The following is a 27,066-nucleotide window of genomic DNA, read 5'->3' as shown; positions in this document are numbered from 1 at the left end:
GGGGCAAAAAGTTTTTTACAAAGGCTAATGCAATGGATAGCTGGAGTTTTAGGCTTTATTTACATATGCAAGCACCTACTTATCTATGATTAACATTTCGTACAACACTATTTGAGGTATGTTGAAAGTAGGTTAGAATTTTCCGACACGATTTCAAATATCCCCTTCCTTACACATCATTTCTACCTCACCCCAAACAGAATATCTGCCTCTATAAAGAGAGAATGATCTCACCTACCTCACCCTCCCATCTCCATCCTTGTTCCTAACAAGCTGATGAGCGGACAGCTGTCACTGGGGATAAAGCTCTTTCCTCAGACGGAGGCAGATGGATCCAGAAAGTGCTTCCTTTGCTGAATTTATTTATTGAGGGGGACAATATTTTTCTTCCATGTGACAGCTGGTGTAACGTGTTCCTTGTCTCAATGATGTGTTGGAGGTTTTAGGCCCAAAATGTAAGATGTACATGTTGCCTTCATCCCTTTGTCTAATCCATCTCCTCACTGCCACTTCTTACCATTCCCTGCTTACAATATATAATATTTATTTACCAGCAAATGCTGCTAAAATATTTCAAATCCAACTGTAGATTGATTTCAAGTGGATGGTTTAGTAGCACTTCTTTTATTCATTTTTTTTTCTCCATTGTCTTGTTGGAAGGATTGTTATTTTGTCTTGTTGTATCCTTATTATGAATAATGAGTGATGTATCCGTCCTTTTTCACTTGACGGAGGTAGGTGCTGGGTATGTAGACTTCTCATTCACCCTTGTCCCTATTTTTCTGGCGCTATTTTTCATGGATGTAGCCAACTAGCTATTTCGGAAAATGAAATGAAAATTCTTAATCCCAGCTACTCAGTTCTGATCGGTTGAATTTTCCTCAAACTGGCAGAATTGGCCATGAACCTGGAATTAAGGTTCTCATTGGAGACCTTCAAGTAGTCAGCTCACCAATGTAAGACTTATGTAAGACCAATGTTGGTTAATGGCAGCTTTTTCAGTCAACCATGACATCCATATCTTGTCTATTCACTGGAAGCAATTGACGTCAGACAGTGATGCATACTGGGAGATGAGTCCACTGTTAACTGTTATGTGACTCAATAAATGCACCACAGATGAAAGACATTCTGCAAAGGCCTCTGATCAATCAGATAACGATGACAAAAGAGGAATGTGATTGACTTAGAGGAGAAAAGTCACTCAGTAATTGAATCAAACTGAGAAGAATACACAAACAATCTACACTGACATGTGCAAGTCAGATCAAGGTACCAGATGGTTTAAAACCTGTTTCTTATTTAAATATAGTTGATGTTTGTATACAGCAGCAGCTAAAATTAACTTGATGAAACATTCTTAGTTACCTCTGCACATGGAAAATCCCAAGTAAAAGCAAGACACAAATATTTAGGCCGTCCTGCTTTGCATGCAGCTTATAGCCACAGACATTCTTTAACCTTATCCGGTTTTAGCTTAGCTTTAGCTTACTAGTTTTTTGTAAACATTGTAAAAGACGGCTTAATTGTCACATATTGGAGGGTGCTGTTTTATATATATATATGGGATGATGCATTTATGATACATATCTTTTGGTCAAACTTTGAGTCAAATAAAATCCCTACTATCCCATAGTTACCCCCCTTCAAAAAGTGGTTCTGAGACTGACTTGAGAGCAAGAACAATCTCAAGCACTACAACACTATTGTGGCCCTTTACTGCATGTCGTCCTGACTTTCTCCCCCCTTTCCTGTCACTATCTCCAGCTGTCCTGTCAGATAATATAGAGGCAAAAAAGCCCCCAAAAGATATAAAAATATGCTCAACTTGTTTTTCTCAACAGACACCTGAGGGCAACACATGTTCAACTGTTAGTTCAACATGACAAACAGCATGTGATGGGGTTTTTTTGGTCTTCCTACATGGATGTGGTTGAACTCCCATGACTCCAGATGGCCTGTCCAACACTGCAGGAATACTGACGCTGAACCAAGACGCTGCCTGAACGTTTGAAGTTGATTTGATTAAAAACACACGATTAGACGAGGCACCGCCACCACCGAGAAAACTAATTTGCACACAAGTACGTGACTGGACGAGCAGCCACCTTGCATCCATGAGTGAGTAAATAACCACAAAATGACCGTCTGTAGCAGCTGTGTGTGGCGGCATGTAAAAAACACACCTTCTCAAACATTTGACTTTTTGCACTTTCAGCATTACGCATCAAGCAAATTTTCAGGCCCAGTTCTTACTTTTTTTAAATGACCAGTGTAAAATCTAGCTACTTTTCAACAGGTTCCACGTGTTTGCAGACAATGATATAGTCCTCAAAATGCCATGAATTTGATAACTTGAACTATGGTTCTCAATTCCTCTTCAATACTATGAAACACAGCGCTTTCAATCTGTTTTCATTAAGTTGTTCTGGCAACTGTTATACACATGACTTCATTGGAAGGGAACCGCTAAAGACTGTTTTCTAGCCAAAATTAAACAGTTTCAGTTCCTGTGAGATAAATACATTAAACATATTCAAATAAAGACTGGGTGGGTATGTGTGAGCTTGCACTTGGTTTCCCAGCACATAACTATGTGTCACAATGTGTGTGTGAGAGACAGAGAGCGAGCGAGAGAGAGAGAGAGAGAGAGAGAGAGTGAGAGAGAGAGAGAGAGAGAGGAGGTGCACCTGTTTGGACCAGGTTGAGCCTATTAGTCTGCCCCAGTGGAGGCATTAACCCCGTACTTGGTTATCAAATTAACTCCTGGCACATCAACGTAAATGAACATGGCCTTCACAGCAAAATGTTTTCACAGGATGCATTTATTTACCTACACTGTAACTGTTACACAGTTGTGAAGCAGCAAATATGTTCTCTTGATGATAGCACAGATTAGCAACCTTGTTTACTGTGTCTTGGAAAAGGGTTATAAATTCATGCGTGTAGACACTAGGCATTTGAAGAATGTTTTCATTATAGATTAATCTGCTGATTTTTCACACATTATTTTTCACAATTAATCGTTTAGTTATCACAATTTCTCAGAGTCCAAAATGACTAGGGTCCAACCAGTATATCTGCTGGCCGATATGAATGGCCAATATTGGCCTATCACCAATATAACGGTGTTAGCTGTATGTTGTCCGACATATGTCGATAAGGAAACTTTTTTAGAGAGATTATAAAGCAGAGAAATATGCTTGGGCTCATTTATAATTATTAGATTCCCAGTGAATTCCCAGTGAAAATGCATACGTTACATATTTTTGTCTGATTTTAGGGATATATCTCGATACCATAACTTTTTACTACCTAATATCAGAATCGGTATCAGCAATTTCCAAAATAATCATGCATCAGTCAAGCTTTAAAAGTGACGTCTTCAAATTGCTTCTTTTTGTCCGACAAAGTCTAAAACCAAAAGACTAATTAACTATCACAAATGACAAAAAAGCAGGAAGTCGGTACATTTTTGATTGAAAAGTTACTAAAATTATTAATCTGTTATCAAAATGTTCCTTCATCCAACTAATGGATTAATCACCTAATCGTTGCAGCTCTGGTCAAGACTATCATAAAAACATGTTTCTCACACATTGGAAAAATCTGCATCTAAACTCTAAACTGCTGCATATTTTTACACCTGCCCACAGATAACACAAAGAAAAATGTAATCACCTGCTGTCCAACACTGACTCTCATCTACACAATGACATAACAGCCTCTTCAGCTTGTCACATTTGATTATACCCTCTGGTGAGATGAAGTTTACTTTAGTTTTCATTATTTCTTCAGTCCTATATCTTAATTTTCTCCAGCTACAGCATAAAGGCTAATGCTACCTAACATAGGGCAGTATTCATTCACATCATTCAGTCATATTGAACACATGATAGGCAACAGCAGTGCTGCCAATAATCAACATGATTGTCCTGAGCTAATCAGAAAATGTATCATGCAGAATTGTTGTCGGCATTAGCTAATTCTTGAACCCTTCTCCATGTACCACAAACATTCATTCACCAAGCACAGTTATATTTTTGCTGAAGATGGTACATGTGTCCTCTCCCCAGGGTCAGAACATTATTTTCCTACCCTGTTACATTTGCTCCACACACACACACACACACACACACAACAAAACAGAAACGGTATTAAGCAGCACATACTCAAGTGGCATACAGAAAGCTCTTTATCTGATGCAGTTGAGCATCCACTTCTTTTCATTTTGCTCCGAGCAGAGAACATCAAGCTTGTGATGTGTGGTCGTAGGGTTCTTATTTGAGTCCAAAGACTACCATCGGAGTGTATTATTATTAAAGATGTCTCTGTCTTTGTCTCTGCCATCATATATGTCCCCACACTGCAGAAGGAACAAAACCTTTACCTTAATAGAAAACTATTTTATATTCTCGTATTTTCTAGGATGGTTAAAGCTACAGAAAGATGGTGGAAAATTAAGAGTAATAAAGGAACAGTCTCAGCGAAGTGTTAAGATATTCACTCAAGCTGCTTCCTGTCCAAACTGACAACTAGAAGACATATGGCTGTCATTCATAATGCACTACCCATGCCGTTTGGCAACGCAGAGAGAAAGAGGACTGGCTGTGTCTATGAGTATAAATGCAGTGTGTGTGTGTGAGTGAGTGAGCTTTCAACAGGCCAATCTAAGTGTGCATCAACAGGCGGAGGTTCATGAGCTCACAATAATTATCCACCCACTGATAATCTAAAGCTAGCTTAAAACACACACAAACACACACTCGCACAAACATTTATCGACAAACAGCAATGTTGACTACTAGAGATGGGAAAATCAATTTGGTGACACACCACTATTTCTTATTCAGGGACTTTTATGGTGCATTAATGACTCTGTAGCTAATCTGTTTTAGTTATGCAATTGTTTTTTATTGAGGCCAAAGTGGCCAAAATGATAAGTGAGCACACATGGGGTGGAAAGTGAAAACAAATGTGGAGTACGATGACACACAGGCAAACTTCAAGCAGCAACTGTCCTCTGTGCTTTTATGTAGTTCAGAGTTGTAAACTCTGAATAAAGTTTCAAACATATATCTGTAATGTAACCAACACAACGACATTTCTGGCTTAATAACATATGGAGCTGAATAATAAATACTAATCTGGCAAGCAGTGCCAGGAAATCTGCCTGTAAGGGTTATCTTGTTCATTCAAAAACTATGATACACATAATGATGTATTATGGAGTATATAAATACAGAGTTATCTGTTGATAAGATTTAATATAGTATCGTACTGAGAGCTTCCAATCCCTTGGAATGGCTGATACTATTAACAGTGCTTACATGACACAAGTGATAACGTGTGTGTGTGTTTGTTTATTTGTACCTCAAACAGGCCAGAATATTGTACAAGTGAGCAGCTCGTTTCAGGCTGATGATTACAGCTCTGACAGTGCAGATAGGCCTCATTACACTGACCGTCTAATGAATAATGATTGGATGTCGGGATTAAGGTTAGGTTATTGGTTCAGGTATGGATTACAGCAAGGAATAAGGCAGACTGGCAGAAACACATTGCTGGGCTCTGGGTACACAGAGGAATTTCAGACCAGTGCGGACAATGTAAATCTGTACCTATTTTAGTTTTTTTCATGTTGATGATCTAAAATGAATTTGATAAATTAAGCTAAACATTATTTTTTACCTAAAGAACGTCTTGTAAATAGGTCACTTAAAAACTTAGTAAAACATCTCCAACACACTGGCATAGCTGGGCTCCAGACTAACTTTTCACAATGGTTGCACTGGTGCACCTAACTTTTTAATTTAGGAGCACTAGCACATAATTAAGGATGACCTAATAATACATTTTAAAGCAACATTATGTAACTTTTCTACATTAGACTAACATCATCAAAATCATTTTGATGGTACAGTGTCTTGTAAAAGGGTGAATGGTGTGTCTGTCTCAGCCACTCCGCCTCCCATCACTTGTTTCTGCACTATGTAACTTCAGTGAGAGGGTAGAGTCACAGCGTTACATACATGTTTACTTCAACACACAAGTTTTAACATGACATAACAATGTCATGATGTAATGAGTTTTGTTGTAGTTAGAACCTACATTATGTCTGACAAATTGTTACAAACCTGGGAATACTTCATATTAAGGGATGCAAAATTTTGTGGAGTAACTAGGTGACAAGTTGGGAACAAATTAGTAACTAACTGCTAGTTAACCATTAGTTAATGAGTAACTCCTAACTCCAGTTTATGGAGACGCTAATGATGAGTTAATTAAGAAATTAGTCAGGAATGAAAGTGAAAGGTAGACTTGTTAACCAATGGACAGGTACTCATGAGATAATAATTCATTCCTCCGTAACTATTCAGTATGATGCACCACTTTACTTGAAAGGATACAGTAAGGTGAATCGTAAGAGGATAATGAAGTAATGAGGGACTAAGAAGTCACTATTCAGTATTATCTATCACCTCTTGGAGTCTGTAGAAACGGTCACTAATTTTTAGGTAGTTAGTAATGAATGAGGCGTTCCTAGTTTTGTGCCATTCACCAGCTGGTTCCGAGTTAATCAGGAGCGATTCATTAAGAGAGTGGTCAGAATGATCATTCACAGATATTCAAGTTAATAGGAAATGTAGTAATATATGATCTACCAGTCTGTTCTCTAGTAACTCATCACTATCTACTATACAGTCCAACAATTATTAGGGAAATTCTTGCTAACAATCCATCAATATTAAGTTGTTTCTGATTTGCTCCTTCCTCATTTCCTAATTAGGTAATCATAAACTAATCATTACCTAGTCTTTGAAATTGGATTAGGAGTAACTAATTAACTAATGTCTGACTAGCAGATAGTTTGTTACTCATTTGTTCCCTTGTAACTACTCAAAATTTTGTGTCCTTACTGTGCATTGTTACCTATAGATTTATGATATATTAGGGCGATTTAATACTTATGGCCTCAAATATAAGACAATTCAATTTCCCTTGCCGTTCACAGCTTTTAAATACTTTATACAATGTATACCATGGCTGATCAATATCTCTTACAAAAGCAGAATTTTGACACTGTTACCACAGTGAAGGTTTTATAACATAATTATCTCCACTGGAAGATATTTGCCAGATTATCACATCTGACAGTATGGTCTTTGTAGGTGTTCTGAGTCATACCTTGGCTACATTCATTTTGTTATAACAACCTCTGTAATCGCTGCCTTATGTGAGCGAGATCCCTCTCGACCTTTTGGTCTGGGAAAACGAGCTATGCGGCGATGCAAACCAAAGAGTGGGTGGGGACGAGACAGAGGAGAGGAAATGTGTGAGGACAGGATGCAACAGATTAAAGTTAGATCAAGAAGATACAGAAAGAAAAAAAGAAAGAAAGGTGAGATGAGGTGACTTGACAGGAGAAGAGGAGAGCCAAGGGCAACTACTCAGATCACATTTTGAAAAGGAAAGTGCAACCTTTTTGATTGTGAGTCCATGCGGATGCACCAGTCTCTTTCACAGACAGAGAGAGGGAGACTGGGACAGAGAAACTGATCTAATTGCATCCCAAAAATGCGACCAAGATCCAACCCAAAACCAAAGTGCAGAGAAGCAGCCAATTCATTATCAACACCCTGTGGCCTTCAATGAACCACACAGACAAGCATTCAAGGACACACACACACACACACACACAAACATGGTCTAAAAGAGCATGAAGTATAGTGCAGAGCAGACAAAATGAAGTTTGGTTTCCTCTGACCACTTCGCTCTCACACACTGTTATAGAGTGGCCTTGTTAGAAGAGAGACAGCTGCCAAGTGTAAAGCCTACAGTGACAGTGTGTTCTTGTCTAACGACAGCCTGTCCAGTGTGTCTATCTGGAGGCAAGTAAGTGAGACAGAGAGAGAGAGAGAGAGAGAGAGAGGGAGGAAGAGGAAAAAGATTGAGAGGCCAGCCACAGCAGCAGCTCTGCAGCGGTCAAGGCCTTACAGCACATTCCAGTTGACCAGAAGGGGGTCTGACTGTCACAGTCAGCAAACAAAGCTGATTCATGAGCCTGCTTTGTAGCTGGTGGTACATATGGCTGCTTTGGCTATGATTCACCATGTTAAAGAAGGAGTGCACAACCACCCCCCTGTTTCTGCCTTCAGTGAAATAATTGATAGACCTGCTGTCTGACTTGTGCTTAGGACTCATACTCCAGTAACAGTGTATGAAAGAGTTTTCTACAAAAGGATGAATTAAATATAGACAATATGGAGAATGTGTGAGCACACCTGAAGGCTGCACTGTCTTCTTTTCTCGACATAAAGCATAAGAGAAGAGGTGGTTTTAATATTTGATTAATCTGCTGATATTTTTTCAATTGGTCGATTCATTGTTTATGTTTTGTTTAGTTTGACGTCTTGTTAACATCTCGTCTATGAGATGAGGCTGACAAACGTGCAACTGCAGTTCGAGTCTACGTGGCAGCATTTGTAAGCGTGACATCACTGGATATTTTTAAGGAGACCTGGGGACCATCCCGGCTGTATTTGTGGCGACCAAATCCAGATATTTTTCACAGGAAGTCTGGCCATATACAGCCGTGTTTGTGGCGACAAAACTGGATGTGAGTCACAAGAAGTTTGGCCATCTCCAGCTGTGTTTGTTCTGACAGAACCTGGTGTTTTTAAGGAGACCTGGGGACCTTTCCAGCTGTGTTTGTGGTGACAAAAAACAGATGTTTTTCACAGGAAGTCGGGCCATCTCCAGCCATGTTTGCGGCGACAGAACCAGTTGTTTTGAAGGAGACCTGTTGAACTTTCCACCCATGTTTGTGGTGACCAAATGATGTATTTTAGGCCAAACCATATTTATTTTTCCTAACCACAACCAAAGTGTTTGTGCCTAAACCTAACCAGAGCATTAGCATAGCATTGTGACAAGAGAGAAATAGAAAATTGGACCTAAACAAACATAAAGATACAACATAGAGACGCGTACAGCTTGAACTTATCTGTGGTTTTGCAGAAGCGTACTTAGCTAAAATTCTGGCAATTGGCACTTTTTTAGCTCTGTGGTTCAGAGTCTTCATGTGTCTAGGGTGAGTGTTAAACAGCAGGGCACTGCGGGACAGGAGGTGAGTGGGTAATTTTTCTGTAATTTCTTGCCAAATGTTGTGTGAGAATGATACATAATTCAAAGTGCTGCCCGCTGTCTTAACAAACCATAACATCTGCCAATGCTGCAAAATGGCTGTCCATCTAACCTTATAAAAACAGTATATCAGTCACTATATCGCTTCAAAAAGATAGGTATATGCAAACCGCCTGCTAAACGACACAACTAAGCCATCAAATATGTCTGCAGGAAATTAAAACTGGACAGCTTGATGCTGAGTGTATTACTGGTTGGAACCTACAGGCAGCCAATCAAAGTGCACAAATTAAAGTATCAGTGCAGAGAACCAGCAGATATTCAACTTTTTGCAGACACACAAGGTTTGGAATATATCGTGGCACTGAAACTAAGCATGTTATAATCTAAACACATACAAAAATATATGTATATACTGTTTAATGGTGATGAAGACATAAACAAATAATTTGACTAATGTAACTGCATCTACCACAGTGACAAATTATGATTAACTGAAGCACAACCTCTGTGGGAAACAGTGTGGCTGACAGATTTGTGAAGCCATAAGCGCTCTGTATTCATGATGTATGACAAACTGAAGCACGCAGAGCGATAGATCATGTGTCAGGTGATGACACATGAAAGTGCTGCTCGCTTAAACGCTATGTGATGATAAACAAGACGGCTGAGTCACGAGAGGAGAGGAGGGGACAGGACTAATAATAACCGAACTCCATAACAATTGTTCGCAATCAGTGTCAAAATTACAAGCAAGATTCACCTGAGTGGGCACTTTTGGCTGAATGGATAGCACTTCCCCTTCACCACAAATCCAATATCAGGTTTCTCTCTGCGGCTCTAATGCACAACAATGAGCAGGGGCTTAGTGGAACGTGATCTGGGATCTGTGGTCGGGGACCTTGTCAAACCTCAGGCTGCTTTCACATTTAGAACAACAGCAGGGGATGGGGTGCTACTCGGCTCTATGCAGGGAGATAAGCTCTGCAACGACGCTGGAGCTGGCAAGTATACTGCTGCTCTCTTCTTTGAGAGTGTGTGTGTGTGTGTGTGTGTGTGTGAGAGAGGCTAAGAGAGGCATTTTATGAGAGGTTATAAACTGCTGCTGCAAGAAGCATTTGACCACTGCCTGCTTTGTTTGCTTGCGTGTTGTCTCTTTCAAAACACATGCTTTTATATAAAAATAAAAGTTAGATAGTAAACAGAAGTTGCATGCATGTGTGTGAGACAGCATACATCCATTCACCAGGATATGCATGTGTGAGGGAGTGTGTGCAACTATGTTAATGATTGGCTGCTGCATGCTGAGTCAGCAGGCTTGGCTGTAGCGACACAGCCCACTTCTCTTCTCCATTCCTTCCTTCCTCTAGCTCTCTCTTCCTTCTCAGTTTATTTATCCCCTGCCATAGGAAGTTGCAAATGCATGATTTTGACTGACACACAAATGTATGCAAACAGGCACATGTGTCTGTAACCTCAAACACTTGTAAAGACAAACACAAACACGCAGATGAATGCAGCGCACAGCTCATAAACCACACACCCATTTAAATCATGCAATCAAATATAAACTGATGTGTGTGCAGAGTGGAGTTAAAAGACAATGAGGAAGGAGAGCTGCTACTTTCAGACTCGGCTGACATGACATTTAGAAGACTACTATTTTCTACAGAGAGCAGTTCGTGAGAGCAGAGTGAAGGATTTCAACACTTCCCAATCCGTTTCCCTGACATTAATGTTAAGCTTTTGTACACTCGACTTAAAAGGACACGTTTGACTTCCGTTAAAATTTTAAAATGCCAGTGTCAGCAGAGCCAATAGATGAGTCAGAAGGTTGTGATGTGTCTTCATGTAACAGCAGAGCTCAAGTGGCTTATCAACACGTTTGTTTGATTTAACCTGAAAAAGGTACAGCATCAAACCAAAAGTGAAACATGATTAAAACCACTCACTCCTCCACGCAGTACTGTGCACAGGAGCCACCCCAACACGCTGATTATACCTCACCCAACAGCATGCTCACTGACATGTGAAACGATGGTGCCAGGTGGAGGCTGATACTATATACAAAAGACTACCAAGGTTTTCTGACCTTGACCTTATTTCCTAGCTTTTGGATAGCCTTCATAAGAGCAAGCATCCATTCACAGTCTTATGTCTAGCAGTGTGCTGTCATATAAATCTTCCTAATGCAGAAAAATGAGTATCCCTTTAAGAAAGTCCAGAGTGGACCCTTTTGACAGTGTGTGGGCTCTACCAGAAGGCATGAGTCTCAATAGGTAACACATTCTAACAAGGTTTGGCTGCTGTTATCGAGTACAGCAGCATAAGGATACAACAGTCAACAATAATATAAAACAAACAAGTATCATTGCTTTCATCTTCTGAATCTGACTGTTCAGTGGAAAATGAGGACCAGAGTAAGTGGAGATTTTAAGTGGGTCAACTTTCATTCTTCAAACATGACCGGGAGGACTGTAAGTAACAAAACAGGAAACTAATTATTTTTATCTATCAACTCTTGTGGCAGATGTATTATAAAATTCACCAGCAGCTTCAGCAAGTAGAGCTTGAATTTAGACAACAAATCAGGGTTCAAACTAACACTTAATACTGATCCATTCTTTTCTTGTTGTGGTCAACAAAACAACAGAAAAACAGTGGAAAGGCCTATCACAATATCCGTGAGGACAAGGTGATAAAATGTGCTGTTCTTGTTTGACCAAAACCAAAAATATTCAATTTACTATAATGTAAGATCAAGAAAAGTGGCATATCAACACATTTGAGTGTTTCCTCATGGTACATGTCCACAGGATCTCATTCATTGTCTATGTAAGCAGTCGTGCAAAGAATTCTAGTAACGCTGTGTTGCGTTTCAAGAGACAGGGTGTTGTGTTGTGTTGCCTGCACCTTGTTTGCATAAAGTGTAAGTCTAAGCAACTTTATGCAAACCAAGGGCATCGCGCACGACTTGCTGCCTCCAGAACCCCCTGAAAAACTATAAAAACTAACTGTTGTCGAGTCAAAATGAAGACAGATTTGGTGGCTGCATGGCTTATTTCTTGCCTAAAATGTCCTCAGGAAAACATTTCAGTGAGCTGTTGCTTCTTGATATCAGAGAAAGTTCCTGACGAGTCGAGTAGACAGCCAAAAGTGGCATTTGTCCAATCAGGTGCAGCCAGGAGAGTTTTGCGGTTGTAGGCGGGCGTCAAGCAGCCAATGCTGGGAAGCACCAAAAACACCCTTGTGAACACGTACAATAATAGCCAAAGCTTTGTATCTCAACAAGAAATAGGTCCTACTGTTAATAAATTCAAGGATTTCCATGGTGTGACAAACAAACAAATGTCCATTTCTATAATTGACAGATATATTGATGCATGTGTGATCTCGTTAGCTCCATTTTCACAGTATGTCAGAGGAATCAAATTTCATTCCTCTCATGTCAGATCATGATAGTCTTCACAAGATCACGACAGGATACGATTACACAGTGCTTTGTCTGCTGATGTCTAAGCTAACATTTAATATCCTTACGGTTTCATGAGCTCTCGACATAATTAAGAATGTGTACTTACAATTGTCCATGCTGTCATTTATTGCGCTCATACTCTATGACAGCTCAGCCACTTTAATCTATATCAGAGCTCGTAGCTCAACACTGTGAGACCGCACATTCAATCAGAGCCGAAAGCAAATTGTGTACTTTAACCCTGTGAAAACCGCACATTCAATCATTAATGACAAGGTATTATATGCATTGTGGTTTACTTAACATCCAGCTTAACGAGTGAGAAAACATCCTGTATTGTTCAAGTCTGTTCAATGGGCTGAGTTCAAATAAGACCTCAGAGAATGTAGTTGTACTCTTCTGACGACCCACCTCAGCTTTTGTTTTGTATGAAAGCAATATTCGTATTGCATTAGCTCAGCACAGCTGACCTAACACTGAACCGATCCCCGTCATCCCTAATGTAAGCACTGTAAAGGTGGTATTACACATGCACTAAATAACCAAGGGCACACTGACACACATTCTAACTTCACCCGACATGAAAAATCTCACCTCATCCCACACAGCCTTTCTAGTAACCTGGCCTTAAATGGGGTCCATCCCATACTATTCCACAGGAGTCAGTGAGTCACACACCTAGACACACATACATAATGTAAAAGGGAAAACAGGCCTCATTCCTTGCATTCTCAGGCCACATCTGGCTTCACACATGGGGCCCTCAACTACAGCTCATTAGCCGTAGCATCATCATAGCATCTACCACATGTAGACACGCCACCCCCAACCCACGACCATGGCAGGACACTGAGTCACATCCAGGCTATCTGTGGAGACGGGCCCCTCCCTGGTAATCAGGGTGGAGGTGCTCAGGATTTAGATGAATGAAGGGAATATAGGAGATCTGGGTGTAGGGCCAGTCCGTCAGAGCATGGCCTGAGTGTTTGGCCTATGAGTGACATATTGTGGTAAGAAATGTTGTTATGATGCTGCTTTTGGAGACTTTACAGTTTTGTTAGTGCATATTCCAGGTAATGTAAGAATGCCATTATAGCAGCATGTTTCTGTTGGTCTCATTTCTGAAAATAAAGCCATTAATATAATGTGGATGCTGTAGGAAATATGATCTACCTGGGAAGGACTTTGTCATACCATTTAAAGTGAAGCAGCCGTTCATTTACATAATATCTCGGGGTGAATTTGCCTGTTGTGGGCAATGAAACCAATGAGCAAGACTGAGGGATAGCGATTAGATTTGTATCAGATTTTTGGGTCAGTGTGAAGAATTGTCAGATATTTTATTCATTAAATCAGCTCAAATCAGGAAATCCTTTCTGGTTATTGTATTCAGTCATAGTGTAACTGAATTTCCAGAAAATATATTATTTTACAACATTAATACATATTAGGGTTGCAGCGGTAAAACAGTTTCAAGGTATACCGTGGTATAAAAATTGACTGTTATCAACTGTGTGCAGCTGCTTAACTCCAATAGGGAATTCTATCATATTAGTGTTATCAAAAACATATATTTCAACTTTCTATCAAGTTTTATTATAATAAACTGTTTGTTAAACTAAAAAGACAACAACAATGTTTTTGTTCTTTTAAGGGTCATTGTAACTAATAATAACACAACATAATACAACACTGTGAAAGTCTCATGCTGGTGAGACCCTAATACATACATTCATATTACATTTCACATTACATAAACTAGATTTTATCCACAATGTCCAAAGTTTGGATTGTATTTAGGGAGCACATAGAACAAAAATTCTGTTGTTTCAAACTTTTAATATATAATGATTGGCTCCGTCACCAAAATATTTGCAATCTGCTATTAGACCACCGGAAGAAATAACATGTAATATGACATTGCAGCTCTCTGGTTTTAGTTTGAATGGCACTTTACTGGCTGGGGCCATTATAAAGCATGTATAACTATAAAACAACTATGAAATAACCATACCTGTCTGTATGTGAAATCTGACCCATGTGCCAAACAGAAAATCTACCAAAATTTTGATCTTTTAGCAGAATTTCATCATTATATGCTACACCTGCTCTGCTCATATGTTTGCCCAACACAAGTTTAGATAAGAGTATTTGCTGTCTGTATCTTAAATCTACAACTGGATCTTATATTTGTTAACATATGTTGCACTCTCCCTCACCTGCCTCATATTCAGTCTGGGGTTTTTTTCTGCCTGCCCAGAGCATTTGCCTTCAGGAGCAACTCCTGAGGGATGGGAGGGACACAGGCCACACTTCTGCAGTGCTGGGGCTCTAATTAGAGAAACTGAGCTACTAAACCCATTAATTAAGGGTGGAAATAAATTAACCTTGCGGATCTCTGTGTGTTGTGATTGTGTGTGTCACCCACCTTAAACAGACTTTCTGTCAGTCCCCGCCTGACCTGCGTCCACAAAAAGGCGCAAAAGAAGAACAGGGCGATTTCGGTCAAGGTAATGTATGCGTTATCCAGGAGAGTCCGTTTGGAGAGCTCCAGCCCACAACTGCTACAGTCTCTCCATGCGCCCAGCATGACGGTGGAGGCTCTGGTGATGAGGTCCAAATATCCCGGCATGGGCTCCACTTCCACCGGCCCGGTGTCCCCGCTGTGACTGCTCATCGTGATGCGGCGCAGGGAGAACAAAAACGTGGAAACCGGGAAAAAAAATTACTCCAATTTATGGACAGAGGGAGCGCAGGGAGGAGCACTGTCCAGACTGTGTGTGAATAATCCGTCAACCAGCTTGCTAGCTCACCTAAAAACGCTAAAACAAGCTTATCTAAACCAGCTTAACCTCCTCAGTAGCCTAACGTTAATTCTTTGTTTTCCATATTAACGCATGGGCCCATTCCTCGCCTTCAGGATAGTTTTATGAATGATAGCAGGGCCCTCCGGGTCCGACCAGACACCTCGGCTGTGTAGCCGTATTTGATAATCAACACAAACTAATTATTAAAGGGGCTTTCGATGATTAATCTGAGCCCTTAGCGTCTGTCTGCTGGAGGTTTCTTCTGATCATCATTCCGCTACGCACACACGGGCTCATCAGCAGCAGCGCGTCCTGGTTAGCCGCCTAGCTAAGTTCAGTCATACGCACACAACAGTGGATGGGCCAGCATTGGCAGCAGCTCCCCAGCTAGCCGCTTTAACAAGTAACCTAAAACGTGATGTAGCACAGATACATACGTACACGATTCAAGTCGAAAGGGGCAGCGTTTTGAGTCGTTTTTGTTTTTTTTTTTCTCCCAGCGCCGAGTCCAGACCGCACATGCAATTACCGCGCCGCTATACAGCCTCCAACCGTTACTCGCCTTATATAACGTGTCCGGACTCCCGTCGAGCCGGCAGGTCTCACAAGTTATCCCAGCGAGGAGAAAGCAGGATAAAACAGGAGAATATTATCCCGTGAAGGAGCTGTTGTCTCTCTCTCTCTCTCTCTCTCTCTCTCTCCGTCTTCAGACTGCTGCTGCTGCTCTGCGCTGTTTCAACGTGTTCAAACCTGCGTTTTGACAAGTGGCGCTCCGCTTTCAATGAGAATCAACTGGTACGTCAAAAAGAGGACCGCGTACGTTTATACGAAAAGGAGGAGAAAAAGGCCGAGGGGCGTGACGTAATTAGGGCCGCTATCTTCTTTTTGAAACCTCTGCTCGAGCCACGGAGGGTTAATGAGGATGACTTAAAGAGACAGTGCAGCAGACAAGCCCTTCAGACATGACTGCATGCAACACGCCTCTCTCATGCACCGCTTTAATTTGTCACAGTTGGATTTCTTTGGGTTAAATTCGTGATGTTCGCATGCACAGCACAAAACCACACTTCAAACACAACACAGGTATTGAACATTTATTATCGTTTCAAAAGGAATGCTCAACTTAAAACAGAACAGTTGATTTTCAATAGGGGGTCGACCGATATATTTTTTTCAGGGCCACTATTGATTATTATTAGTAATCCAGGAGACAGATAACCGATAACTGGAAATGAAATAGTAAATTTACAGAAAAAATAAGACTCTAGAGGGCTGTGTCTACATAGCGCTGGCGGTGCTGTATGATCGACACGGCACCTTTGCAGGTTTACTGTCTGTTATTTTATTTCAAATCGAACATCAGAACAAGGAGGATCTGGGTGCATGACATGATCCATAGGAGACAAGAAAACGGTAGTAAGAAAAATAGCAACAGTGACATCACCAGCTCCTTTCTGAAAAGTTGAGAGCGCTCGGAGAAAAAGATGCTGGCACTCAGAAAAAAATGCTATCTGGACACAGACCTAGGTCTCAAAGTCGAGAATGACAGGTGATGGAATGTAACCAACTACAATTTACTCAAGTACTCTACTTACGTACAATTTGGAGGTACTTTGCTTCAATATAACCATTTTCATTTATTTGATAACTTTAGCAAGCAATTTGAGATTATACAGTGCTGATCGTCTATTACTTGTGACATCAGAAAGGGTTGTGGACACAGAGACCACAGAAAGGAGTTTTTTATTTTTTTTAATTAATCGGCAATCAGACACAAAAAAACACTGATACCGATAATCGTAAAAATGCTGAATATCGACCCGATAATCAGTCTACCCCTAATTTTCAATAGGAGAAATGCAAATCTATAAAGCATGGATACTAAAGCCAGACATGTTTCATCTGCACCCAAAGGAACACAAGACTTCTGGTCTGGTTTAAATAATACAAGTAAAAATATCAAAACAAATACAGGTTTGCAAGTTAGAGAGAAAGAGACTGTTGATGCTTCATGGTGTTGTACTGAGGTCTGAGCAGATGTCTTATGCTGTGGCAGTGGGAGCGTACTGCATCACTAGTCTGTCAAACTCATTCTCCTGCAGGAAAACAAAGAGAAGAGGAAACAGTTCAACACCAGGAAAAACATCTGACCACAGGAACAGCTGTGCATTGCACGTTGTGTTTCATAACAGCATAACCCAGTTTTAGCATGTTTATTTACATCTGCACTCCTGTGTGATTACAACAAAATGTGTGGCAAAGGCTAAATATTCAGTTTAATCCTCTTGTTGACTTTTCAAGGACACCTGCTGCACAACTATCAGAAACAACCGATCCAGGTAATGAAATTACAACACAGTCAGGGTTACTAAGGTTTATCAACAACTGTGAGTGGATCTTGTGAACTGAAATAGCACTGGCCATAGGTCAGAAGTGGGCCTGAGCACGGAAAGCATTGATTGATAGATTTTTTTTTTATTTTGAACATGTAATTACAAAAGAAAACAAACAGTAAAATAAAAGCTTTCAAAAAGAACAAGTTAAAAACAAAAAAATGAAAATGGAGAGAACAAAATAAACAAATGCAGACTTGAGCAAGTTACCTTGGCTAAATAGTCCTTGAGGAATGGATGGGCTCTGTGTGCATCTTTCAGCTGAGAGAGGTACCGATTGGTTACCTGAGGACAGACGTAAACAGATCACATAAAAGTTAGAAAGAGACAATAGTTGATTAGAGCCAAAAGAGACTTTTATGCATAGTTTTAAAACTTAAAAACAGAGAAAAGCTTATGAAGCTTTGTCTACAGCAAACAGTCTGAAAACACAGATGTGTCTGACAAAATTAAAATTGTTTTGTTTGTTTTGTTTTTGTTGTTGTCTGTGCTCTTCTCATTTGTTTGAAGTGGGTGATGCTCGGTTTGGAAAAGGCGATAAGGTTTTTGCACAGTCAAATATTTAATATTTAATGTTACAGAACAAAAAGGGTCTGAGGTTTGGTAGAACAATGACTTATTTAGCTTCTAGGCCAGTATGTGCATCAGATATTGCTGATCTTTGTACAGTAGTCGAATAGCTTTGCTCCCGTAAAATTTTAGGACCTGAGTAATGAGTAATAGCGACAGGGGACAGAAAACAAATGCAATACAATTGGTAGTCAGGAAGTCATAAAAATAACAGTTCATTCAAAAGTTACTCTTTACTACAATACCTGGGGATTAGGCTCATTTGCAATAATCATCAACGTTAATTCTTGTTAACCTTGAGAGAGACTAGCTAATCAGCGGTTATCACAGCTGGAAACATCTATATGATGGCTTTGAGTCAATGGTCAGTGTTCTATCACGTTACGATCACGCCCATCACACTTAAAGACAGATAATTGAGCCTTTATCTCATGAACTCTGAGTTCCAGGCTGTATCAATCTTACACAGCACTAAACCAGACCAGAAGAAAAGCTTAGACAACACTTTTCATGATAGAAGACAAACGCAATCAACAAAAATTGCTTGGTTGATTGCTTCTGCCTGGTTTAATCAAAGCAAACACGCATAAAATTGCTGAGAGGAGCATGCTGAACTGTTGAGAGCAGAATGTTATTGGAAAAAGATTTTTCAAATCTCTCTGACAGAGGCAGAGTTTATCTATAGGACACTGTTAAAGCATTGCTTTCGTTAACAGCTTCAGGTTCAAAGTCTCACCTCGGGAGCTTTGCCAAGGTGCTGGGTCAGCACGATGAGGTTGATCAACGTCTCAGGGTGACTGCTGTCCTGTAGGCGGACGAGAGAAAGACGGAGAAGGACGGAGAGTTAAAGGGTCATTCTCACAAAGCAAACAGGATGGCAATAGAAACATAAAAGAGGAGAGAAGACGGTGAAATGTTTTAAATGTCACTGAATGAGATGAAGGACTTTAATTTTCTGTGTCACAAGTACAGCAGACAACAAGGTGGAGCAGGCAGCTTCTGAACAGTAATTCAGTCAAATGTGCTCCCAGCATTCATATTTCCACATATATGAAACCCTTTAACTTCTGTTTATCTTTCCTTTTATTTAGTCCACTTATCACCATGAAAACATTGTTCTGGTTTTTCTTAGCAGAACGTGAGCGCTGACATTCATCTAAAGTCACATTTTACTGTTATGTTCTGTTTGTTTAGTAAAAGATAACATCAATGGATGATCGTCACTTTGTAATGATTTAACCAGTAAACTTTGTGCTGGGCCAATCAAGTCATCAATGAATGGCCGGCCTCATGAAGTAGGAATACTGAGCTTGGTTTGGAAGCTCAGAAAAGATGGACATTTGTGAAAAGCTTCACTTCAGTTAACCTAAACAGTTGATTTAGTTTGAGTTTTCTCAGGTCTGGATTTTGTGATTCAGTGTGACAGTGTTTGTACAACTTCAAAAACAGACCTGAGATGTCAAACATAGATCACATCCATTAGGACAGAGAGCAGCAATATTCACAAAAGTGAGAAAGAGCAATGCAATATTTAATATTTATATAGTATTAAAAATTAAAATAGAAAAACTTTAAAAGACAAAACACACAGTGTACACTGGTCAAACACTGTGTCATTATAGATAAAGTAAAACAACTGTGGACAACAAAAGAGTACGTGGTGCCATCTGCTGTTATAACGGGAGAAGTTGAAGATTGCCAAATCACACATTAGGTTGTTGAGGGAAACAATCCACAGTACAGGAAAAACCTGCCTTTTTTTCTGAGACTATTAGAAAAAAATAATCTCATTATTTAAAAGTCACCCTCCAGTCCAAAATGTCAAAAATCTTCTTGTTCCTACAGATAAATGTTTGAGCTTCACCGTGTAAAATTATGTCTGTGCAGAGTTTGACACTAGAAGGCTGTTTTCACATTCACGGCTGAAAGTACATTTCTGTGTGCACATTGAAAATCAGATTTTTAAGATGCGGGCCTACAAGCATGATTTGTGACATCACATATAGTTTAAAAACCAATCCAGGTGGAAACGTGAAGCCTCCAGTGCATATACACTGAGAATGGACTTTACAGTGATGTATGAGACATCTTGTGTCCAACAGTTATACTTGAAAAAAATATGTAAAATTAGCATATTCATATATTCAGGAATTTTTAATGAGGGAGAAGAAATAGGTTCTATTTTAAAGCAGCAATTAAACCTTTTTGTCTGCAAAAACTATGCCAGACATAGACGTATGGAGCAGATCTTTAAAATATTTTGAGACAAATTGCTTCCTTTCTTTCACTAAAGGTTGTTTGTGTCCCCCTCTTTGGTTGCCAGTGTCTAACACATACGGTAGCTTGAATGAAACAGGCTGTTTGAAGAACATTAAAACAGTTATTGAATAATGAATGAACTATTTCATAATGGATGACCACATTGCTCATCCTGAAGGCTGCGTTGATACACCTTATCTAAAGATCAAGTCCAGCATTACACAAACCTGATTCACAAACAAATGTTAAGCATTTCACAATGAATTTCAGTATCTTCAAGTTGCAACATCAAACTGAGGTGAAGTTAACATTAGCTTGTTCAAATTGTGCTTCGTCATCACATAAAAAAAGCTGGTGCAACAGCGAGGAATATTAAATAAAATTCCTCACTTTACATTTCAAACAGCAAAATCTCCCAAAAACCAGACAAAACTGTTTCTTTTATCCAGCCCCCCATTTTTAATCTTAGCTTACTCCAAAATATTTTTTAATGCATCATATAATGAGGTTTAATTCTGTATCCATATTACGTAGTTCCCCCGGCAAAACTCTGCTTGTTTAGCTAGGATCCATTAAGGATTTAATTACGGAGGATACGAATCTAATACCAGTCTCAGAAACAAGCCGCTGAGAGCTTTAACTGAATAAACCGTGCGTGTGTGTACACCAAATTGTGTTAAGTGTGTCAGGTAATGAATGATGAACAGCAAAAACAAGAGAGCTACATACAATCCATTGTCATCTAACCTTGTCAAGTGCCTCCTGTAGCACTCCCTCAGCCTCCTCCCACTTGTTTTGAGCCATGTAACAGGCTGCCTGCCCGTTCAGGAGCAGCAGTGTAGATGAGTACTTGTCTGACATCTCCTGGAAAATGTAGTAGGCATCCTGCAGCTTCTCTCCACCCTGGAACAACAAGCAGCAATATAATTAAATGTGTTCAGCAGTTATGAGGGTGAAATAACAACCCACAATAAGTGCACAACCCCAGCTGTTTTTGCTCCACACAAACTGGAAAAAACTATAGTGTTTAATATGAGCATTCAAGTGGAGCAAAATCCTTCTTACATGGCCTTACTTTGGTTTATTTTTCAGCTGATACCAATAATTACTTACTTCTCTTGGCCAATACAGATAAATAACAAATAATTTCACATTTTTGTATTTGAAAAAGAAGTTCAGAAACCTGTAGTTTATGCAAACTTGAGGGTAAGAAAGGCTACAATGTAGTGAGCAAAACTGGATGATTTAATATACTCTAGCTCGAGTAAGATTTGTTGTTAAAACTCTTACCCTAACCCTAACTTCACGATCGATTTGTCTTCGTATTATCAGCTCTATATATCAGCTAAAATTTCATCATTGGACAATAACTGATAATATAAATGTACCATTATTGGGCCAATAATTTATATGACACGCATCACTAGTTCGGCCAATCTCATACTGCACCAAGCTACATATGTACTACCCTGTCTGCCAATTATTTCAAACCTGACTGGCAGCTTCAGTCAGATAGATAAACGTCGATGCTGATAATCTTTTATTCATGATTTAGCTTTTATTCATTATTCAAAGGTGTGTATTAAGGCTGCATGATACGGGAAAAAGCCGACTGCGATTTTTTGGTTTTCTGCGATATGTATTGCTATATGGCATATAGGAATTTAGATAACTTAAACAGCTCTATATCGAAATAATCAATCATGGCAGAGTGATTGGGGTGATTATGCAGGGGAGTGCATTTTATCAATGATAAATTGATTAATAAAAATATCGATTGGCGGTTCGCTGTGCATGCAAAGCTCGCATATCACTCGCAAGCCACAAACTCCTGTTTCCAAGAACCTTTAAATCTGACTAAATTATATATTAGACAGACGTCTCTTGTAGATTAATCAAGAAAAATGAGAACTGTGCAAGTTTTCCTTTTGTATCAAGCAGCAAAAGTTGTAGCAGTTAATTTGCCTTACTTGACATTACACAATGTTGAAACAATATATTGTGCAGCCCTAATGTGTATCATTGCGATATTATACAGACTTAATGGAATGCTGGCCTCCTCACCACAGCAATATTAACCCAGGCTGTGGCCAGCTGAGTTAGAGTAGCATCCTCATCCTGCTCCTGCATCTTCTTCAGCTCTTTCCTGTCAATGAGAAGAACATTATGTTATTGTTATTAGAGAACACGTACCCATTTCAAAGAGACCATATATACTTTTGTGTATGCAAAGTCTCTCATTATATGGGTCAAGACTTAAATATACATACAGTAGGATTTAAGAGAGCCTAAGCTTTCCACAGTCAAATGACTCATTCAAAAAGCATCTGAATATTTTCCATGTGCATTCAAACAACAAAGCTGTCCTAAATCAATGCAAATTAGTCCCTGGTTTTGTGTGTTTTGCCATACCTTGCCAGGTCAACACGATCCAGACTCAGCAACACCTGAATGGACATGGCCATGCTGAAAAATAAACAAATGGTCAGGTCAGTTTCAGTCTGTATAATGACTTCAGAAAGCAAATTTTGTTATCTCTCTGTCATACACATGCCAACATTAGTCTTGTTCTTATTTGGGTGAATTTGATAGCATGGCGAGTCAAGAATGAAATTATCCATTTGAGAGAAATCCACACTTCTTCACCATGGTTAGCCTGTGCATTAAAACTTAAAAAGGTGCACTATGTAGTTTTGGGGAAGAAATTTTAATCAGAAGAGAAACCAACTAAATAAACAAACTCTTTTTTCATGACTGAATAAACAACTTCATACTGTTTTACTTTGTTTATATTTGGCAGACCCTGCCACCTTTCTGGCTTTAAACAGTGTTCTAGGAACCTTATTTTCCTCTGGGAACAGCTTGTTTATTCAGTTATGAAAAAGATAAATATGGCTGAGTTTGTATTGTTACCTTATGAATATTGTAAATATTAAAATTCTGAGTTTGAATTTCTTCTCCATAACTACATAGTGCCCCTTTAATTGTGAAATTACAATTAATATATTATTGTGACAATTATTGCCCTCTGTAGAGTGAAATGTGTTCCAACACAAAAAACTGATGCTTCTTATATGGCTAGAGATACCTTCCATTACAATGCTTTTTGGAAATGTCAGCCTATTTTGACAGAAGGCATCTACCTAATTGAGAATGAGATGATGGTGCAGTCTGACTTGATCATATTAGTCATTCTTATATTTACATTATCAATGGAACAAGGATTAAAAAAATCTGGCAAACATAATCTTGCTTAAACTTGTTTTGAAAATAGTAAAAATCCCTTCTTACCACTCCAGGCTTTCTCCTTGGTGCAGAGTCCTGAGAGCAGCATCACTGTTCATCTCATGGTGGTAGATGGAGGCAGCCATGAGGAGGAAGGTGGTGTTGGCAGCATCCACACTCTTTGCCATCTTCTTGTCTAGATCAGCAACAATAGCATCCCTGTGGTAAAGAAAAGCAGCAATGGGGACATTGTGAAGGCTTTAAACTTGAGAGAATCCTTTAATCACAATCGGGTTAGAAGAAGAGACAGTGAGAAAGGTTGTTTAGTAATCTCCACACGTTAATCTTGAGTGATAGAGTACTAGGAAAAAATACAAAATCTGCAACATGGATTTGACATTAAAAGACCAAAGAACAGCGAATGTGACTGCGTGCAGCTTTGTACTTAGTCTAATTTTGATACTGATTGAAAACTCCTCTGCTTTAAATGTTAATGGATGTACTGAGGTACTGAATATGCAGCATAATAACACAGAGAACGTAAACGTCAGATACAAGCTCTTACCGTTTGTTTTCACTGGACCGATACTCAGCAAACATCCTGACAGCCTGAAGCTCGGGTGGAGAGCTGCCCTTGATGTCATCCAGGACTACAGCATACTTCCTCTGTGATAGCACAAAACACAACAGGTGAGGGCGAGCAGGTCTTTAATTAACCTGCCAAATAACTTTGACAGCAGTTAATGTACAGTACTGTAGCTGTCAAGACACTGAGCCTGACACACATTTCTACATGACAAAAAAAAGCTGTTTACCTGGGCGATGTATGCTCTGTACAAAAACATGTCCCTTTCAGTCTCCTTCTCTGGTGACGACGGCTTTAAAGAGGAAACACAGGCTGAAGTTAAACATTTTACACAGAAACATTCGCTAACGTGTTTAGCACTGTTTGCTCGAGAACGACGTCGGCTGCAGTTAGGCAGAATGGTGAAGAAAACAGTATATTTTAACATATTCAGCCGATAACATTTAGATACACACCTTCACCTTCTGAGCCTCGTTAATACATTGTTGATAACTGCCGATGTAATAGGCATTTTTCACATCGAAGAGCTCATCAACATCTCCCTGCTGCGCCGCCATGTTGACTATAGAACTTCCGGACACGTAGAACAAATACGTCACCTTCCTGCTGTCTACCGAGGATTGTGGGAGATTGAGTTCGACAACAACAACACTGGTGGGCGTTAAAGAAATGCAGTTAGAGATCATTATAGGCTGAGTTAATTAATTAGATGGATCAAATATATAAATATAATAAATATGTTTTGTTTGCCCTAAATATAATATGTATCTTTTTTCAGTATAATGTACAAACAATCAGTCATACCAGCTCAATGTATAAGGAACAGAGGAAAACAAACAAAGGTAACGACAGGCAGTGACAGGATAATAGAAAAAAAATAAAAAAATAAGTTGATGACGGAGTTTTGAAAATGATGACAGAAGCTTAGTTACTGAAATGAATTTTTATTGGTTAACTGGTTAAGAGACCCAAAGTTACAATCAGTTTCAATTAAAAAAATAATTCAAAGGATGGGCTTCAATTAAAGCATCTGGCTTTGTGAATATGAAATGTCCTTAATAAAATAAAAAGATTAGCAATACTGAATGAGTTTTTATCATTACATTCAAAATAAGTAACAATATTTTCCCCTTCAATAGAGAGATGTGTTGTTTTTTATAGTATCTAATTCTCAAGGTCTTTCCACAAAATAATATAATATGAGCAACCGTAAACAGATGAGTTATACTTTCTTGTTCAGTCTCGCAAAAAGCATCAGCCTGTAAAAACCTCGACATATACATGTTTGTTGAATACATTGTATGTAGTATGTATGTAACGTAATTCTCTTACTTTGTTTGTGATGCAAAGTTTTAACGACCAAGCTCTGCTTTGTGCTAGCTAATGTCAGCAAAATGAGAGTTCCTAAGAGTTTGCAACATGTTGTTATTTTCCTTGTTTTGTGAAAACATTTTCTGATATGTCTATTTATGCATTTGCTGCTCATTATATCAATATCATTTATATAAAGAGTGCATACAGATCAGGGAACCTCATGTTGCTTTTTTTAGTTTTTCATTATTTCTAATACAGCTGGGTAAAAAGACCATGTCCTCACGTAGGTACAGGTACACCATTATGTAGCCGATCCATTTCTTTATTTTAATATCAACTAGTTTCAGGATTTTAACGGAGGGTTACATATACAGGTCCTTAGTTGATAACCTTGTCCATTATGTATAAAGCACGCTTTAAATTTATGAAATGGCCTATTTCCCCAAAGGCTATATTAAAAAAATCATTTTAGAATAATTCACAAGATTTATCCAGTGGCTGAGTTTCTTAAAAACAGTCTCTGTAATGAAACTGAAGAAACCTTGGAACAGATGTTTTTCTTATGCCCTGTGTCCCTGAGATTCTGGACACATAAAAAAAGAAAATGGTTATCACTAAAGGTTAATGATGTTCCATCTTTTTAGACCTCTCACATTCTTTTTTATTTGGATAATTTGAACTCATCTGTATCTGACATGGTTCATATAATTTTACTTAAATATCATATTCATTGTAGTAAACTGAGAAATTCCAAGCCCCTTCATTAATGACTGTTTTCTCATCCCCGAAAAAATGGTGTGGCCATTTCTATTTTTCTTTTTTGTTTTGCATTATGGGCCTTAATTTGGATCTTTGATGTTTTTGCTCCACTTTGTATTTTTAATTTCTGTGCCTAGTGAACAAGATATTAGTGTAATCCTTATATACATTGTATAAATCCCCCCTACTTTATCTTATTGAATTGTATTTCACCTTATCCTCTTTTAAGTGATCACTGTTTACTCTGTCTCGTACTTTTTGCACATCGTCAACAAGACATTGTCTGTTTTGTGTATTTCCCACATTAACCACATTATACCGCTAGAGGGAGCGCCAGATCAATGTCACCACTGCAGGTGTCTTGTGTTTTGTTGTGACTTACAGTACAAGACATCAATATTGATAGTTATGAGTCAATATCACAAGTACTTAATAACACTGTGGTATTACCTAAAGGGCAATGAGTGGCTGCAGGTCGTAGAGATGACATGAATAGTCTACTGTAACATTACCTCAGCGTGCATGAAGTCT

The 27,066-nt window shown here is 39.1% G+C and overlaps 2 protein-coding genes across 2 annotated transcripts in view; both read right to left on the bottom strand.

Moving 5' to 3' along the window:
- Positions 1-16,226, bottom strand: part of cers1 (ceramide synthase 1) — a 30,521-nt gene extending 14,295 nt beyond the window's left edge. Inside the window, exon 1 of the mRNA XM_073477126.1 lies at positions 15,051-16,226. Coding sequence (XP_073333227.1) covers positions 15,051-15,299 — 249 coding nt within the window. The 5' untranslated portion in view covers positions 15,300-16,226. The remainder of the gene's footprint in view (positions 1-15,050) is intronic.
- A 282-nt stretch (positions 16,227-16,508) lies between these two features.
- Positions 16,509-25,045, bottom strand: cope (COPI coat complex subunit epsilon). The gene is made up of 10 exons (XM_073476970.1): positions 24,918-25,045; positions 24,692-24,754; positions 24,442-24,542; positions 23,943-24,095; positions 23,064-23,117; positions 22,716-22,797; positions 21,399-21,554; positions 19,129-19,197; positions 18,033-18,107; positions 16,509-17,525 (listed from the first exon to the last, which is right to left on the bottom strand). The coding sequence occupies exons 1-10, from the start codon at positions 25,017-25,019 to the stop codon at positions 17,472-17,474; spliced, it is 909 nt and encodes a 302-aa protein (XP_073333071.1). The 5' UTR covers positions 25,020-25,045; the 3' UTR covers positions 16,509-17,471.
- Between the last annotated feature and the right edge of the window lie 2,021 nt (positions 25,046-27,066).

The sequence above is a fragment of the Pagrus major genome, chromosome 11, assembly GCF_040436345.1.
Source record: "Pagrus major chromosome 11, Pma_NU_1.0".
Taxonomy (NCBI): domain Eukaryota; kingdom Metazoa; phylum Chordata; class Actinopteri; order Spariformes; family Sparidae; genus Pagrus; species Pagrus major.
Note: the sequence above shows the minus strand (reverse complement) of the source record. Positions and strands in the feature narration are given on the sequence as shown.

What these genes read in the sequence shown, in the direction of transcription:
- cope (XM_073476970.1), bottom strand. Translation starts at nt 25,019, where the DNA reads ATGGCGGCGCAGCAGGGAGATGTTGATGAGCTCTTCGATGTGAAAAAT. An exon ending in ACCTTGGCAAAGCTCCCGAG is followed by an intron (nt 18,108 to 19,128) that starts GTGAGACTTTGA and finishes GTCTGTCCTCAG; the next exon opens with GTAACCAATCGGTACCTCTC. An exon ending in TCAAGGACTATTTAGCCAAG is followed by an intron (nt 17,526 to 18,032) that starts GTAACTTGCTCA and finishes GTTTTCCTGCAG; the next exon opens with GAGAATGAGTTTGACAGACT.